The sequence below is a fragment of the Clarias gariepinus genome, chromosome 9, assembly GCF_024256425.1.
Source record: "Clarias gariepinus isolate MV-2021 ecotype Netherlands chromosome 9, CGAR_prim_01v2, whole genome shotgun sequence".
Taxonomy (NCBI): domain Eukaryota; kingdom Metazoa; phylum Chordata; class Actinopteri; order Siluriformes; family Clariidae; genus Clarias; species Clarias gariepinus.
The window spans coordinates 24072700-24092161 of NC_071108.1; the positions used below are offsets into that span (position 1 = coordinate 24072700).

At 38.5% G+C, this 19462-nt stretch overlaps 1 protein-coding gene across 1 annotated transcript; it reads right to left on the reverse strand.

Moving 5' to 3' along the window:
• On the reverse strand, positions 1-12491 carry pcbp2 (poly(rC) binding protein 2). Its single transcript, XM_053503610.1, has 12 exons — positions 12329-12491; positions 7326-7478; positions 6250-6282; positions 5916-6032; positions 5039-5170; positions 4787-4915; positions 3781-3855; positions 3648-3689; positions 3440-3512; positions 2259-2314; positions 2002-2171; positions 1-1111 (listed from the first exon to the last, which is right to left on the reverse strand). The coding sequence occupies exons 2-12, from the start codon at positions 7416-7418 to the stop codon at positions 1075-1077; spliced, it is 957 nt and encodes a 318-aa protein (XP_053359585.1). The 5' UTR covers positions 7419-7478; positions 12329-12491; the 3' UTR covers positions 1-1074.
• Between the last annotated feature and the right edge of the window lie 6971 nt (positions 12492-19462).

The window sequence follows — 19462 nt, forward strand, 5'->3', positions numbered from 1 at the left end:
TTTCAGCATTTCACATCATTTTAATTTGCATTTTATAGTTTTTCATTCCTGTTGCACTTCAAATCTAGAATATTCTGAAAACGTGCACAAAAAAGGTTTTAGGTTCTCCTTTACAAAATAAAAATTTTAACCAAGCAAACTGAGAAAAGAGGAAACTAGTGTTACTTCTAGAATGATCCTTCTAGTTGATTAATCAGTCACACCATATAAACAATGAGTCAGTTTGGAATCCTTTGCAGGCTCCCCACCCCAATAGGTTAAAAAAAATATTCTCTCTGTTTAAAAGAAATATTAATCAACTCATCACATCAGTAATATTTATCAATTTATCAGAAATGTCCGACACGCTCTTGCCCATCCCCCTATCAAAACGGCCTTCGGCTTCCGGGGAAAATAGTAAACAGGAATGACAAGATATTTGACATTTGACCAGCAATTAACAAATACACTGCAGCCTTCAATCCACTGAAATACTTCACAAATTGGGTGACACAAGGTAAATAACAAAAGGGGAAACAAAGCCAGGAAATGTGGAACGGAGCTTGTCTGCTTAAAAACATCCAAACCCCCAAAATTGACAGCTTCCTGGATATAAATTAAAATAAATAAATTTGTATGGTACACTGAAAAAGCTGTGAACTTATTGGTTTACATTATTAGTTCCCCCATATGCTTTGTAAGAAAAATCTTACAAAAAAAACTCATCTAAAAAAAAAAATAATTATCAGATTTTCCCAGTAAATCATATTGTGTACAACAGGATATGTCGAAAACCAAAGTGTTAAAAACTATACGCAAAAGGGATTTTAAAAACATGTCCATGAAATAAATAAATAAAATACCTATGCATATTAACTTCCAGAAAATATATTTATGAAGCACAGCCTGCATGGGTGAGGACAAAAGCTGGGTTGAGAATACTTGGTTGCTTTTTTTGTTTTTGCAGAAAGTGAGTGCACACACGTGCACACTTGTTTGTGTTGGTGTGTGGTTGTACACGTGTGTGTTTGTGTATATAGGTTGCGGGGGTGGGGGGGTAACTGGCTAATGGAGATATGGCGGCGTACGAGAAGCTCAGTTTGTAGCCAGTCCTGTTGCCTCAGAAGAAAGTCTGGAAAACAATAAGTGACATGTTTAGCTTTGAAAGTGTTCACTAAACGCACACCAACATGCAAGTGATGCTACACAATCCTAATTCTAACTTAAACATAGCTGTACAATTAAATGCCTGCAAAACTTTTTTTTTTTTTTTTTTTCAGGTACAATATTATACTACATACACTACTTTGACCCCCCCCCAAAAAAAACCCACTAATATTTCATTAAAAAAAAAAAAAAAAAAAAAAAAAATCACCTTTGGCTTTGATTACAGCCAGTTCATTTGAAAATGATTTCTCATGCTCCTAAAACAACTATTTTACAAATGGAGCCTGCAGGTATGGCTGCACCACCAGGAAAGAAAAACTTCACTAATTTGATAACCTGGTTATTCAGGTCATTAGCTGACCATTATATTGCCAGAATGTTGCTAATCCTAGGCCTGAGCAACTGAAGCAATCCCCGATCATAACACTGCCACCAGAGGCTTGTACAGTGGACACTGTGCATGATGGGTGGATTGTTTAATGTGCTTCACTCACCACATTGTTTAATTAGCCTCACCAACATGTGGTTTTCTTATGGCCACACAGCTGTTTAGTTCCAACCACATTCCTGTATATTCAACCCAGGGTATTAATTACTAGGGGGCAAATAAAAAGAGTATTGTGGGAGAGAGCACTCAAAAAAGCTTCTGTATGTGCGAGCAAGAGAAGCTGTGAGTATCTCTCCACCTTCACCCTGAACGTACAATCACTTTCACTCTCTTAGACACCAGCAACATAAACGATTGTTCATGTCTCTTAACCTTTTATCTGGGCAAACAGTTAATTAAAATGCATCACTGCATTTATAGTACAACATAAATGAAATCATCAGAAGCTGTATGGATATGCATGTTACCTAGCATTAATGAGGTATTCAGCCAGGCTGATGCTGGCTGGGGAGCCAGTGATGGTGACTTGGCGGTCGTTGGAGCCCTCGACAGGATTGGCGATCTTGATCTGAGCTCCTGACATCTGGCGAATCTCATTTATCTTGGCACCTTGACGGCCAATGATGCAGCCAATCAACTGCAAAGAAGGAGCGTTTAATAATTACATTAGGTCCAGGACTTAAATCAAATGCTATTCAATATTTACAAACACACACAAACTCACGTCATTTGGAATGGTCAGTTCATGAGAGCCAGTTTGTGTGGTGGCATCCATGCCAGCTGTAAAAGAACAGAGGCACAGTATTAATAATAACGGAAACAACAAGATGCATGTTAATTTGGACTCAAGTGAAAAAAAAAAAGCTTTTAGAAATGATCTTTGCCCCATCAACGACCACAGCCCAAACTTAGAACCTTGTACTTATGATTTAACCATATAAACAACAGGCACGACTGCTACAAACATTTAATAGCTGCAATCACTATGCTATTTGTGGGCAAAATGTAATGGCCTCGTTTGATTAAAAAATCTCCATAGTTACTGATAAATATAGTTACATATTTATTATCAACTTACAATCAGAAGTACTTCCACATTATATTAAGCAAACCATTGAATAAAAAGACAAGTGAACTCTTCATGTAGAGAAGTAAAAGTATTGGAATGGCTGGGTGCCCTGACAGTGTTGTACTGGTATGTGTGCATCAGCCATCAGATTTGACCTGATGAATGGTACAGATAGGTTTCATCGATGGATTCTCCTTCATCCCTTAGGTGACACTTGAGCTGTAATAACCCTGGCAAAATTTCCATATTAGATACTCAAAATTTACCAACAAATGTCCTTTAGGATAGTGCTGGGCGATTAATCGAAAAGTAATCCAAATCGACAATTAGAAACTATAATCGATTCAATTTTCCCAGGTCGATTATTTCAATTACTTTCCCTTTAAAAACATTACCGCGTGTGGAGTCACGTGACCCTGCTCCGTTACGTTATTTCGCCAACATGTCAAGCATGGAGAGCTTAAACACAGACAACTGAGCAACAAGAGCAGCTTGTACCAAAGAAAAATGCAGTCTCCGTTATTTGGACACATTTTGGCTTCAGTAAGGATGACACTGAACAAAATGAAGTCAGATGTAGATACTGTAGAAAAACAGTTTCGATGCCCAAAGGTAACACCACCAGTTTGTTTCAACATCTAAAGCACAATCACGTGTTATGAGGGCAAAAAAAATAAAAAATAAAATAATAATCGTTCATTAATCGTAATAGAGTTAAAATTTTCAATTAATCGAGATTTTGATTTTAGGCCAAATCGCATAGCCCTACTTTAGGACGTGCATTTGTTTTGTTTACACACTGAAAACACATGATTCCTGCCTTTCCAAATACTCACCAGTGAATCCCTGGCTACTTGGGGCCAGAGGAAACGGACTTTGCTGCATTGCCAATTGGTGAAGTTTAGTGAGCTATAAAGAGAAAAAAGAAAGGAAAAAACTGCAGGCTTACAGAACAGAAGCAGTATCTCTAATGATTAAGTCATATGAAGAATTCAATTTCAAACAAACATTTCCAATCTAGAAAATTCATCACATTGTTCTTACATCAGGTTGGGGAATGGCATGCTGTCCCTGCACCGCATATGCCTAAAAATGACAAAAAAGTAAGATTTGCATACCTAATTAATTTGCTATTGTGATACATAATTTTGGGAAATTCCTTAACAGGAACACTAACCTGTCCTCCAGCAAAGATAACAGGCGAACCTGAGGGTTTGGGTCGATACGGGATGGTGACACCTTTGGGAGGAGACTAAAATGGAGAGAGGGAGAGAGATTAACAATGGCATTATAATAACTGTCAAGAAGAAAACTGAATAAATTGGCTGTCAACGCTAAATAACCCCAAGCCTGAACCAATCACAATTCTGCATTGTACTTCTTCATTTGGGAGATTGGTGCATAATCACTGACTGCTATTGTGCTCTCCTCTTGAGCTTTTTAAGGCCTGCCCAAGTTCATAACAATACATAACACCCGAAAGATTTGTGCCTGTCATTTTGTCATCCCAAAAAAGATAATTTCTACAGATGATGGGTAAAAGGTCTGCAACATGTACGGCAGCATATCTGCCGTTTACAAAAGGGATTTTAAAGCATTGCTTACACTTAATCATTTCTTTACGCTTGTTCTTTTTTTGAAAATTATAAATGCACTACCCAGAGTTTGGCATCGCTCACATTTTTTCCCCCCCTCACACATAATAAAATGTATGTTTTATGGGCTATTAGTGACTCTGAGCTCTCCAAGACCCCAAACCGAACATATGAGAGCCATAGAAACCTGGATTTAATCTATATAAAAAAAAATTATTGGAATGTTTAATGCATATGGTCATGTACAGGCAGGTAAATTTATAAATGTGTAGGATTTTGCCCACATTGAATGGGCACAAAAGCTATACAATTAAATCTATCTTTTTTTGGTTGACTTGTAAACATGCAAAGAGTAAATGGTGCAAGTGTGAAATTCCTTATAAATATTCCACAGCTTTTGTAATAGATTATATAAATAAACAGGCATTTATGACTTTAAAGCTTTAAAACTTGTTTTATACATGGCTTGATAAACGAGACCTTGCATCAACCTTGTTCAAAATTATCCACCGTCAACCTGTCGTACACAGTAGAACACAGTAATAAATTTTATGCAAAAATCTGCCCTAAGAACATATAAGTGTTTACCTCCAGCATGACAACACAGATCTGTTTCACACACTCGATGATGGAAAGCGGTGTCCCAGCAATGGTAATGGCTCGTTCAGTGGAGTTAGGCAGCATGTCCCCTGCCACCTGTACCTGAGCTCCCGTTGACTTATCAAAATAAAAAAGAAATAATAAAAAGAAATAATAAATGACATTTGTCCAATGCTATGTAACAGACAAACCTTAAGAGTTAGCATAGCACCTAAAAAGGTCTATCAAGTTTCCACTAACCTCTCGGATCTCTTTAATCTTGCAGCCACCTTTACCGATAAGAGAACCACACTGGCTGGCAGGGACGACAATGCGCAGTGTGACAGGAGGCTTTGAGGTGGCTGTACTGTTGGACATGGAGCTGCTAATGTCCTGAAAAATAACCAAAGGACAAAAGTAAGTCCAAGTTAAGTAGGAGACTGCAAGTAGCAAAAATAAACTGGCAGTAAGTGAAACCGTTTTACCAAAATACATACACTATATGACCAATCTCTCATCAGTGGCCATTACAGCATTTGTGGTGGTCAATATCTGGCCATCAATTAAAATTTTCTTAAATAAATGCAATGCCAGATGGCAATATCATTTTATGTTATATAACTGTGTTAATAACTAATGTGGGTTTTAACCATGCTGGATGACCCATCAAGATCATACCAACCAGACAGATTTTTTTTATTATTTTTTTTTTTAAAAGGACAATTGGCTCATACTCATTGACCTCAAGCAAAATAAAGCTGCAATTATTGCTATGATTATTGCTATAATTTTACTGTTTACATAATTAAAAATTACAAATATAGCTCTCTTAGTAATTTGTAAGCTTACAATCTTTGGTTGCGCGTTTTATTCTTAGTTTTAAGCGGGTCGACCCAGGACACCTTAAAGAAGGCCATGAAATATTAAAGTTAAAGCTCCAAGGGTGTTTGGTTTTGGGAGGAGAACGCGTGACCACATGCTGATCACCGAAACACTTACACATTACAGGAAGTGGACTTGGAGTTACTGCTACATAAGTACCTCAATAAGGCTCCAAAGTCCTGCAGGGCAAGGGCATTTTAAAAATGAAGGTACAGGAAAGGGTAGATGGGTGTGAAATGAAATGAATAATGTGTACCTCTTCGAGTTTATCAATGATCATGGAGAAGGCTTTAAAAATTGCAGTGGTGGGCCCTGCCAAGGTGATGATGCGCTCTGGGCAGTTCCCTTCCGAGATGTTGATGCGAGCTCCACTCTGAACAGGAGGCAAATAAAATGAGGTGTAATTGAGCAAACTTATCAGTACGTATTATATGTGGTAATTATTTAATGGAAATTTGTACTATCCAAAAATGTTCAGTCACTACTACATTACTCCTACTAATACAGAGACTTAAAACGTATTCAATCAAATGCTAGTGCTTCCATGTCAGTAATCAATCTAAATAAATCGCATTAACCATAAAGCTCACCTCTTCTCGCATCTTCTTCACTGATTCACCTTTCTATAAAAGAAAGAAAAAGACCAGCTGCTCATTACACACATCAAAAATATAAAGACCATACACAGTACGCCTTAATGACTCACATAACACATCACACAAAGCATAAGTGGCATAATTCTACCTCCTTATTTAATAGTCCACTGCCACGCTATCCAGAGATGATATATTATTCCAAGACCTGCCAACATTTATTCTCTGCTGCTCTGCAATTTAACATTCAACTTCAAAGCACTTTTTGTAAGTCACGCTGGATAAGAACGTCTGCCGAATGCCTTAATGTAACATTTAAATGTGCAAGTTACTCAGAAACAAGTCAATAGAGCGGTGTGTTCCTCTGTAAAATAAAATGCATCAACTTTAAAGCAACTAATAAGCATCGCTGGAAGCCTGCAGATAAGCAGAGAAAATATCACTCATGAAAAATTAGACCGATGATTTGTACTGAATTATGTAGAAAATGCAGCCCTTTTATTATTGTTTTTGAGATCATTTATTGTGATACTACAGAATCAACCAAATATTCAGCATTCAGACGACTTCTCACAAACGCAGCTGCTGGCAAACAGTCCCGATCGCACAGCTGATATTATTACACCCTCGCCTACACTTTTTAAATCTAAAATGGTGGAAACATTTGCTTTTCTGTTTCTTTAAAGGCCTTTTTTTAAACATTCCCTACAACAATAAGCCATATTTTGATAGAATATCATACACAGAAAAAAAAATTCAGTATCACACAGGTCTAATTCACAAGCTAATATTCTTTGGCATGCTGCTTTTTCATTCCAGCTGGCACCAGCATTTAAAATGTACACCAAACAAAAGGTTTTGATGAAGATGCACAGGTTGTAGTTTTTTTGCTCAATACTGACTTCCGTTTCCTTTAGAAAGTCTGACCAGCCAGGTCCGTATTTCATTTCTATGAACCATAATTCACAGCATGTACCAACATTTTTGTTCCTTTTCTCTAATGGAGAAATCCCATTGTATGTTCACAATAATAAAAGATGACTAGTAAATAACTTATTTAAAACTACACCCACCTTTCCAATAATGCTGCCAACCTCTTTACCATGCATAAGCAGCCTGATGGTGAGAGTGACATTGAGTCCACCTTCAATCACGCTGGAGTCCATCCCTGTGCTTTGGAGATATACCTGGTTCCACTGTATGCTCTTTGGTCACCACTGTTGAACCTGATCAGACAGAAAATTTTATTTTGATAACTGGGAACTTATGCATATTATGCACCTTAAGCATAGCAAATATTTCACTTATGTTCACATGATTGTTAACACTTTCCCTGTAAGTTTATATATTGTGGCTTTTAAAACAGACTACCATGTGTGTAGACACATGACTCTACACTGCCCAGCCTGCAACATGGAAGCGACATGGAGAACACTCATTAGAAAAAAAAAAAATCCTAGATTGAACAGTTAAGCATATTTACATTACAAATCTTTTAGCTCATTAATTAGTAAAGCAGCTAGCAAACTGTTGCATACGTAATCAGCTTGTATTGTAAGTATTGTTAAATAAAAGTGTGGAAAAGACCTTTTCACCGGCTTGCTAATGAAAATATACAAAGGCCGTAGCTCTTACTCTATACAAATCAATCTCAATCACACACAATGCATGTGTACCATGAACTCAAATCCTCATTTAAAAAAAAAAATACCCTCATTTGCCTCCCATTGCAGTACAGAATGTTTATTGGGAAGACACCACTGATCTGCACAGATGGATGAAGTTTAAAGATCCAGAAAGCAGTGTTTGAGACACCACGCAGTGGGAGAACATCTACTGCGACATTTCCCGCTTTCACATTATAGTAGTACCGTTGCATAGAGGAAGAGTTACTCTACTAGCATGCGCAATTTTGAAGCGGTTCCAAAAGAGGAACCTCATCTTCACAACTTGGTAATCATAGGCAAAAAAAAAACACTTACATTTACAGCAAGTACAGGATTTTACCCTGACTTTTAGGCTACTGTAAGCCAAGACAAGCTCAGTACATTTGATACTTATTTGAACATGAGGACTTTTATTCAAGCAGAATTGTAAATGGGACTTTTACTCACATTTTACCTCGTGTATTTCTCCTTTTACTCAAGTACAGGGTTTACACCACTTATACCAAGTCATGACTACATCTCATCAGCCTCAGAATCATCTTAACTTAAGCCAAAACAAAGATGAAACAAGTACTGGCTAAAATATTAAAAGTTATTTCAGCCAGGATTCCAGAAAACATTTTGCTGTGCATCTGTATTTCTCTTCATTGCATTTGTCGAACACGTACGTAGGTGCTGCCAGTGAGGAAGCAGCAATTACTTACAGTGTGTGACATTCGATTACTCCATACTAAACAGGCTTGTCCTTCTTTCCTAACAGTTACAAAGTCCTGAAAATCTTGCAAGGGTAATTTCTCAGTCAGAGTTGTCAGGTTTAAATCGGCAGAAAGATTCTGACAGACGCCAGCTCAGATGTGTTTGTGCCAGAAAGTAATACACGGCTGAAGTAATGCCTGGCTTTTCAGTAGCGTTTAACACAAAGCTGCAGGCATCGTAACAGAGAAGCATTTTCTCTTTACCCGTCTTTCAGCTAGACAGTGCTTAATAATCAGCCTCAGAGGCACACTGAGCCCTGAGGACAGTGTGTAACTCTGTAAACAGAGCTGCACAAGCAGTACGCTGACGGATCATAACAAAGACGCCTTTCTCCATCAACAAGGTCTTGTGTGTTAGCAAGCACACTATAGTTGTCTGGCTTGCTACTACTACTGGCTGACCTTGCAAAAAGGAAAAACTGTTTTATACAGAGTGACCGCATGGGCGATTTAAATGTAGGTCTGCAAAAAATATTCCAAAACAAACACACCCTGCAGCTTAAACTGTTGTGGATATGCAGATAAGCTTACACAAGAAGACACAAATCATGTTGACATTGGTGTGAAACGTACAAGAAAACCCCAGTATTCTGTACATGTAACGTCAATGCACAGGAAATTAATGCCAAGTTAATGCTTAATATCTTATTATCTGATCACCATCTGGAATGACTCATACTTTGAAATCGAGACTGAAAATAAATCTACTCTAAGCTATTGGTTGGTTATAAACAGGAATTAAAGTGATATAACCTGTTCAGGAACTCTGTGTTGAACAGAGTTTTTATTAAATTCCTGTATGGCCCGTGAATTCCTGATAAACAACAAACTGTTCCACTTTCATAATCTGACCCCATTTATATTGTGTGTGAGAGAGAGAGAGAAAGAGAGACTGAGAAAGCCTTAACAGCTTTGTCTATTTGGCAGGAAAAGGAAGATAAAACGCATCAGAGAAAGATGTTTTTCTGCTCTGTGAAATGATGATTTTCGGCTATAAAGGTTTGTCAACTTGAAAACCGGAGAGATTTTTACAATGATGGCCAGAAAAAAAAATTAAGTGTCTCATACTGCACAACACATGGAAACTTGGATGCAAATGGATTAAAACAACCCTGAGGTCATCCCCTGCCAGTCAAACAGCAATCTGAGGCTACAGTGGGCACAGACCTGAACAGCTGAGGGGAATGGAAAAGGTCACATGACGGGTATACAGATGGTAGGGTGAGGCTCTGATAACAGCATTGTGAGGCTTATAAGCAACTTTGTGATGAGGCAAAATAGGATATACATGGCATGACTGGAGGTCTTTACTGAAACAGCCTTATGGAAACCTTACATTGGTGTTATAATTACTACATCATGATTGTAATATTGGTAACAAAAATTTAAAAGAAGAAAAAGTCCATGATTGAACTACCAGCCCAAGTGGATACTGTAACCACCTTTTACATAAACTCAAGCAGTTAATTAAAAAGAGAAAAATGATTTTTCTCAGTGTTGTCAGCCATGCTGAGATGTCAAAGGGAAACTGTTGCCTCACCACTGATTAGGGCAATGAGTTTAAACTGAAGTTCTCACAACTAGAACTCAAATGGAAAAAGTTCAAAACCCTTATTTCAGTTAGAACTGTCTAAAACAGCTAAATACTAACAACTAACAATGACGTCTCCAGGCCAAGTGCTGCACAACTGTTATACATACCCACTGCTGAGCCACTTGGTAACTTCCCCATTTGCCCTGGAGGGAATCACCGGCACCCCATAAGGGTCGTTCCATTACTTTCTGAAGTCATGTGAAATTTGCTAGCCATAAATCCTTCATTTAATTCTAGTAACTGCTTTATCCTGATCAAAGCAGTGAGACCTCTGGCGCAAACCCTAGTAACATTAGAGCACAACGTGGGAGAATTCACCCCTGTCAGGATTCTACAAGGCATCACATTCACACCTTCACACCTAGAGGCAATTAAGCCTAGCCCAACTGCCTCCATGAATGCCTTTGGAAAGTGGAGAGAAACCATGAGAGAACTCCAAGGTGGCAACCATAAAAAACCTAAACACTGATTTGTGTTTCCTGTTTAGACCTACACAAGATGGCCGCCACAATGCTCGCGCGGTGCGTTAGTACAGTGCAATACCCAACGTAAACAGGGGAGGCAGTATAGCACCACAACATCCAACACTGTCCAAACTGCGCGGACAAACGTCTCAAATTGCATCATGTCTTACTATAGTCATTTAATATTAACATGAACACTTCTCATATTGAAGTACGTATATGAATTTCAAAAACGTCTTAAACCGCAGGAGAAAATCTATTTTTTTGTAGTAACCTAATGACATTTTTTTAATTAGAATTTTTTTTACTGTATACTGAGGATTGCAAATTTAAGATGCAGCCCATGAAGACGATCACACAGACAGCATAAAGTTTTACAGAAAGGGGGGACTTTGTGTAACGCTACTGCGCATGAAATCCTCAAACATTACAGTTTAAACGGCTCAAAATGTTTTGACGCTGAAGCGCCCTCTAGTGGACTGTTTGAAATACAGTACCCAAATATATAAATGTACGTATGTGATCTGAAGCACTGTTTTTACACTTTTAAGGTTCTCTCAGCTTTATGAACAGTTAAGTTACAGCTGGAACCGAGCCACAGCTGTAATCACTATCAACTATCACTTCGTGCATGTCTATGTTTACTAACCACGGCGAGGAAGTTAACGTTACGTCCCCCATTTTGTCCCTTGTTTAGCAAGTACCCACTTGAGGCGAAGGTGTTACTATCTCCCGAAAACTCGGCGAGTATGTTTAAATATGATTTTCAAAACCAATGGAACATAACGATTTAGATGTTTCAGGTGCTTCAACGTTGAGGAAAAAGACTAAAACGCGACGCATTTGGGCGCTACATAAACAAGCGCGCGCATGGTAGGAGTGACGGATGCTGCGTCCTTCCTTATAAACGCGCTTAACTTGCAATGAACTAGACTCAGGATTTGGTACCCGGATGTGCCGATTATATGGGGGGGGGGAAACAAAAACAGAGTTAAAAAGTAATAAAGAGCTAAAGTAATTGTGAAGAATATGAAGGAACAGGAAACGCGTTAAGTCCCTCATTAGCGCGGCCATCTCGCGTGGCGCAAAATGGCAATAATACGTCACACCGTAACGCCGTACAGCAATAACACCCTGACTACACTCCTGTGGCAATGAGCCGTAACCCAAGTATTAAAATAAAAACTATTTTAGTAATTCGCCCATAGAAATGTGTTTGAAGCTGACTTTTCTGTATCACATTAATTCGATTAGCACGCTCAGTTATTAGCTATTAGCTGTCAAGCGCATCTTAGCTTAGCGACCACACCACCAGCTAACACACTCTACAAGCAGCTTTTAAACCAACTACATAAAAAGTCAACAAAAACAAAATACATTAATCACACAGCTATTAATATAAATCGCCATGACCTGGACAAGGGTGAAAAGAAAAACATCACAATATAACGAGTTTTAGCCTGTTAGCACAATTAGCTCGCGTCCGCAGAGGCCTAGTGAGCATACGCACTCTGTCCGATGATCTTCAACGGTCTTGCCGTAGTTATACAAAAGAAAACGACGAAAGAAGACGAACACAAGTGTATGTTCTCGTACCTGTTCCAACCCTGGCGATGAGTTCAGGGGAGGGGTAGGGTTTATAGGGTAAAAAGGGGAAAGGTTCGGGAGGGAATTTAGAGAGGATTCGGGGAAGAGGGAAGACACACAATTGCGTGATCAGACTCCACTCTCCTCGTACAAAGACAACGAAACGCGCTCCAATCAACTTTCACCCCTGACCACGTATGTCGTCATGCGTCCCGCCTCTTCCGGCTTCTTTGTCCCCTTTTTCTTGTTCTGCTCCAGCTCCGGGGAGGAGAACTGAGCATCCGGACATAGCGCCCCCAGCAGGACATTAGCAACCACGTGACCCTGCGTAAACTCAGGGTTCCAATTAAATGACCTGAGAATTGAATGAAAATGTTTAAATGTTGAAAAAAGTAGTATTTTGCTTCCTTCTTTATTTTTCTTATTAGGAAAAATATTATTATTGCTTCTTTAACAATGAGTTAAGTAAATAAATTTAAGTAAATAAATGAAATTAAGTTTTATTCGTGGCAGCATGTGGTGTATTTGTTAGCACATCGAAGGGTCCTGGTTTGAATCCCGGCCAGGATCGATTCTCGTCTCTGTGTGCATGGAGTTTGCATGTTCCTTCCGTGCCTGGTGAGTACTACGGGTTGGTGAGAACAGTCCAAAGACATGCGGATTAAGCTAATCGACATTTCCAAATTGTCCATAGTGTGTGAATGAGTAAATGTGTGTGTGCCCTGCAATGGATTGGCACCTTGTCCAGGGTGTACCTCACCCTATTGAGATATCCTATTGGGATATTCTCCAGGCCCCCGTGCCCCTGTATACAGGATAAAGCGGTATAGATGATAAGTAAGTGAGTTTTATTTGTATATCGCTTTTAACAATGGCTATTGTCAAAAAGCAGCATTACAAAATAAAAAAAAATAAAAATGAGGATGGGTTCCCAGATGGGTTCATTCTGGCTCCTTTCAAGGTTTTTTCTATTGCCATTGTTGCCCTTGGCTTGCTCGACAGGGACAATCTGATCTTTATGATTTTATCATATTTTATCAAACTCTCTCTCTCTCTCTCTCTCTCTCTATATATATATATATATATATATATATATATATATATATATATACAGGAGTATATATGCTGTCACAAGTCATCAGAGAACAGCAGTCTGCATCAGCCGAGTCCAAGACTATCTTCTTTGTAATGTGGAACTGTTCCCAGTCACCACACGCTTCCCAAGCAGACCACATGAGGCCTTCATGAAACAAGATTTCTGTGGCATGCAGTGGGATCTCGATCACTGACAGCTTAAGATCGCCATATGTAGCTCGACAGAGAGAAAGGGAGAAAGCAGTTAGGTATGGTCACAGTCACATAATGTATAAGGTAAATTTATAAATCAATTAATAAACTGAAAAATCACAACTATCAATTTATAGATATTATTATGGATATATATTATAGTTTACTTAAAGTACTCTACACTGTCCAAGTAGTGTTGAAAATCAAAATGGTCATATAATACTATTTAATCTAAGACAGAAATAAAAAAAAAATCAACAAATCTAATAACTTTTTTAAAGAATAAAAAAAAACTTGACTTAGTATTGTGATCTCAAAACCTCAGAACCCTTTAACTTAAACACAGACTGAGACAGAAATAAACACGTTTTTGTTTGTTGTTCGGTATATTGTACATATAATTTATTTTTGACATACTGTATGACACTAATCTGTACCATTCATCTTGCTTTTTAGGCTTTTGTAAATTACTTTATACTTTTATTCAAAATAGTTTTTGTAAAGCAAACTTTCACATTTTTAAAAGAATTTATTACATACGTGGCATTTAGCTACATCCTTACGTAAGTGCTTCGAAGTCACTTTTATGAAATGCATCATTTTACTGGTTCATTATAGAGGGTACTGACCATCAGTACCATCAGCCCAAACCACTCTGGGAGGGTGTTGAAGGAAAGAGTGAGTGTTCAGATGGTGTTTGAAGACAGCCAGTGACTCAGCTGTTTGGACTACTAGAGGAAGTTTGTTCCACCACCTCTAAGTACGGCAAGACCAGTCAAGCAGTACTAGTTGATAAGAGGGTGTGTAGGGCACTGCGTGGTGTGATAAATGCCTTGAGGTCGTTAGGTGCTGGCCTGTTTTGGTTTCAGGTAGCTACAGAAGGCCAATGGAGGGAGTGAAGTACTGTAATGGGGTGGTGTAGGGAAATTTAGGAAGATTGAAGGCAAGTCAGAATTGTAGGAATCCGGTCTGAAAATGACAAGGGACTAAACAAACAACTGAGTGGTCTGTGTGTATAGAAATGAACAAATTCTTCTGATGTTTTGATGGAGAAATCAACATGCGTGTGTTAGGTTAGCAATGTGAGGCGGGAAAATGACACGATTATCCCTGTTTACCCCATTCAGTTAAAAAAAATTGCAGAAAAATAATATGTTGGGAGCTTCATTATTTTATTTATCTTAAGTATCAATCCATGCTACATGTATTCCACTGCATCTAATTTAAAATTGGATTTTATATTCTTAATTTTAACTCTGTGGTAGTTGCTTAGAACTATCTAAACAACTATAACTACACCATGACTTACAGCATATTTGTCCTTGTCTCAGTCTTTATATCATTATTTCCTATCACTATTTCCGCTTCCCTCAACCCAAGAGCTAGATGAGATACAAAATAAGGAAGAGTTCCCATGTAACATCAGAGAGGACTGAATTGAGGAGCTTAAGACTGAAATCCACATGTTCACCTCTGACATTAAGCCATGCACTGAGTTACTTTGTCAGCTAGAGTCTCTATTGTACTACACCATAAGGACCGAGAAAGACAACTAAGTTAAATGACGAGTTGTGTAGATTTCTTTAGAGATCAACAAAGGTGAGGTGTGATGCATGATGCTAGAGAGAATTAAACATAAATGTAAAGACCATCCTAAAGGTTCCCTGTATGCTGTGTGAAATGTCACTGGGAAGCAAAACAGTAATAGACCTGTGCTTCATGCTAGCAGAGAGGACTAAATTGCTGTCTTGTAGCAAAGCTATAGTCATAGTCTTTCAATGTACCCAGTCAGGGTTTGCACAACCTAATTTATACATTTTTTAAATCGTCTATTGCACACACTCAGAATGTGGTTTTGAATGTGGCTATGCACACTCTCTCTTAACATAGCACTGTGCTTGCTCTGATTGGCACAGCATGACGCATTTGAGACAAAACCAGCCAGTCAGAGGCTGGGGATAATACATCATGCAGCTGTGCATGCATGCACTCACTCTCACATACACACACGCACACACACACAACATTACAAATGTTGCAATGAGCTCTATGCTGTAGCTATGCAGTTCCAAACACTGTGTTTTTGACATGTTTTTTTAATAGCCTGTAAAAATATTTTTCAGCATTTTTTCTTCTACAGTAACTACAATCACTACCTACAATACCAGCCTTTTTGGGGATGCCTTGAACCTGTTAGTAAGATCTCCTTAATTGTTTTTGGTACTTGATGCAGGCCATCCATTTGACTGCCTTAATTGGTGACTACATGTGTATATAGTGTATCTACTCAGTAAATATATTATCTGTTGCAAAGAGAGAGCATAGAAAATTGAGCACGCAGGATACTACTTACTACTTACCTGGCTGCACCCTTTCACAACATGTAACTTTTCCTGGATTGTGGATTATTCCCTGCCAAATGTGCTGCTTTTTCTGGCCCTGCCGTACATGTGCACATTACTATTGAAAACACTTGAGGTGCTGTCCCTTTAGCACCATAGTGGTGCCCAATCAAGGAGTGGTGCATTATTTGGGCATATGGGTTGCTGGCCCAGCGTCACAGTGTCTAACCACGCTTGCTCTAAGCTTATGGTTGGCATGGTGTAGAGGATGTATCTTAGGGATAGCCTGTTGTTGTTTTTCCATGCTGCACCTGGCCCTGCACTGCACCTGAAAGGAGTAGTCCTGCAGAAGAGCAACCAGTGCAACCAGTGCTGTTGTGCTCCTGGCATACCTCCTCTATTTGTATAAGGAATGAAATTGATTTGAATTAAAATGAATTTAAATGGTCTGCCAAGTGTTTTGAGTGAATAACATCCAGGTAGACAATGTGCATCAGCTTTTGGTACATTACAACAAGAGAACTGGTCTTCAGTCATAGAATTTGATGGAAATAGAAGTAAAATGATTGATATATTGCAGGCATCAATAACTGGCATGTAATTCCCCACCTGTATGAATCTTCTGGATGTAGGAAAATATCTTCCTGCTCCTGATATAGGGTCACAGAGGAAGACAAATCACTCTGCAATAAAAAGGCTCTTGTAAAGTCACTAGCTGCATGTAAATGAGGTCTTGAATCTTTCATTTCAGCTAAGCCATGTTTAATTTCAGGTTGTTAATTCATCCAGTAAGCAGCTCAGATTGCTTAGACTTCTTATTATGCTTTTAATTACCGTTGGAAGTGGAATAGGAAGACTGCAAATAGAACTTATGCACTTATGCTGTGGCATGCAAATAGAGAACAATTCATTCTGTAGCATTTGTCACTAAATCATTGACTGAAATCACTCAATAAATGTAGAATTTACAACGACACGATACATTTATTGATCATAGTAGGTACAAAATGAAATAGAAAATACAATCAACACACTGAAAAGATGCCTTTTTTTAAAGAACCCTACATTTGTAATAATCACAACCCTGGAGACCTTTGGACCTTTGCTGATTCCCAAAGCACCTTCCACAAGGTGTATTGGCTTGATGGGGATTTTTTTTTTGTACCATCCACTCAACTTGCTCCCAAAACAGCAGAGTAGCACCAAGCTCCGGTGATTACCTTTGTTCAATCCATTACAGAGTTCCAGCTGAATTCCAAAAATAACTCAAATAATTATCTTATTTTTGGAGCATTGCTTCATTGTCCTTTAAAGCACCAACAACATGGAACATGGAGTGTTTTACAAAGGGGGTCCTTTCATGTGCATGATTCCTTTCATGATGCAAGTTTCATACTTTACCAAGACCTTTTGTGGTCGTTTGACATGTTGCTTGTACGCTTCTATGTCCTCGAAATTAAATATGTCACATCCATATGGTAAATTACCAACAAAAATAATAAGGCAGTGCAACATAAAGTCACCTACTACATTAATAAACTACTCTTGCGTTTCACATCATGTACCATACTTATGTTCTACTCTGGATGTTATTGCATCCCAGCGCAAATGTTTTTCCTATTAGAATAAGTGCCTGAATCTTAAAAATCTTTTTATACCTAAAAAAGTCTGCATACGAGTTACATGGACTTTCTAGATTTGCATTATTTGAGAACTTTGGATTTGACATAATGTTGGAAAGATGAAGAGGACTTGTTAATATGTTTAATGTTACTGCACATAAATCACTACCACAGTGTGACTCATAAACTAAACAAAAAAGATGTTTTTATTGTGATGTGCCAAATAGTGAGTGTCACATTTAATCCTCCAGATATGCATAAAATTAACAAGTATGTAAATAACTTACATTAATTAGCTGTGTGCAAGTACATACTGTATGCATGGTAAAAGTGAAATGGATTTTCAACAATTTGGCTTAGAAATAAAAGCATATACTTCTCAATACACAGCTTAATTGTCCTTGGTTTGTGTTTTTTATTTTTAATCAGGAGGCTTAACACAGAAACTAAGAGCCATGCCCTGTTCTATGCCTCTGTTCTCTAAGTATGATTCTGAATCTGGTCTCTTTTTAAGCTATGAGGTGCCTGAACCTTTTCCCCAGACTGAGCTTTTGAGATTAAAACATACGATGGGATAGAATTTACATTTACATTTACATTTAGGCATTTGGCAGACGCTCTTATCCAGAGCGACTTACAAAAAGAATTTGAGCCCCATGAGTTTTTTTTCTACGATTCCGGTTCTATATGGACAGCCTGGCAGAGCCAAAGCCACAGGAGATGCAGTGGATTCAGTTCATGCTCTCCAAACTCGAATGTTTATGGGCACAACTCCTCACCTCTCAGCAGGATTCCAGCCTGGATAATTTACTGGAATTTTTGCACATTTTTTTTTTTTTTCCAGTTGAGAGGGCTAGTCCTGTTCTGAATTACATGACACCTAACATGGGGCCAGAACTGGCACAAACACAGCACTGGAACTACTTATGGACACAAGGCTGGAATTAGGCAATAACACAAGGTCAAACTAAATGAGGTCAAACATGTCTTCCAGATCTTGGCAGGTCTGTGCCTTGATGGTTTGTGGTTGTACCTGGCTATTTGAACCAACTTCCTTTCAGCCAAGTGTGAAAGAATGGGTCTTGTTCCAGAACTTGGCAAAGTGGCCAGAACTCATACTAACTTATACTTTTTATATTATTGACTGCTTTGTTATAGAGGTACTTTGGACCTTTCTCATTTACTCATAACTAAGACAGCCATTACAGAACTTTAATAACTTTTCTGCTTCATTAAGACACATTATAAGGAACTTATAACCTTACCTTACCTTAGAGGCCAATTTTATTATTTTTCTTATAGGCTCTATTATATACCTTATAGGACCCATTATTCTGTTTGCGCTACTGGGGGGGGGGGGGGGGGCCAGTGCCCAAACCCCAGCCACTGGATGCAGTGCCGGTCCCAAGCACGAATATAATGGGAGGGTTGCGTCAGGAAGGGTATCCGGCGTAAAACCTGTGCCAAGTTGTAGTGCGGACTGAGTATTCTGCTGACCAACAACAGTTAGAGGACATTTATCATGTGTTCTCTACTGTAAAAATCACTTTCTAACTTTTGCTTTCACCCGGAGGCATTTTAAAGGGCATTTCATCATATTTCCTGGACTGGGAAGGCACCTTCAAGGGCACTTTTACATCCTGCAGCACATTTCTGTGACCCCCTCTCAGGTCCACCAGTGTCATAACCTCATTTATATAATAATTTGTTTTGCTCATTGCATGCACAGTGGCAATAATTCTGACAGTCACTTAATGATATAATCAATCAAAACTGAACAGGTTTGTGTTAATACATTAAGATTGCTATGAATAATATGTTATATATTATATACCCCGGACCAAAAATAAATAGACACACACACACACACACACACAAAGTATGTGTAATTG

What these genes read in the sequence shown, in the direction of transcription:
- pcbp2 (XM_053503610.1), bottom strand. Translation starts at nt 7,418, where the DNA reads ATGGACTCCAGCGTGATTGAAGGTGGACTCAATGTCACTCTCACCATC. An exon ending in TCATTGATAAACTCGAAGAG is followed by an intron (nt 5,171 to 5,915) that starts GTACACATTATT and finishes GTTATTTTTCAG; the next exon opens with GACATTAGCAGCTCCATGTC. An exon ending in GAATACCTCATTAATGCTAG is followed by an intron (nt 1,112 to 2,001) that starts GTAACATGCATA and finishes ATTGTTTTCCAG; the next exon opens with ACTTTCTTCTGAGGCAACAG.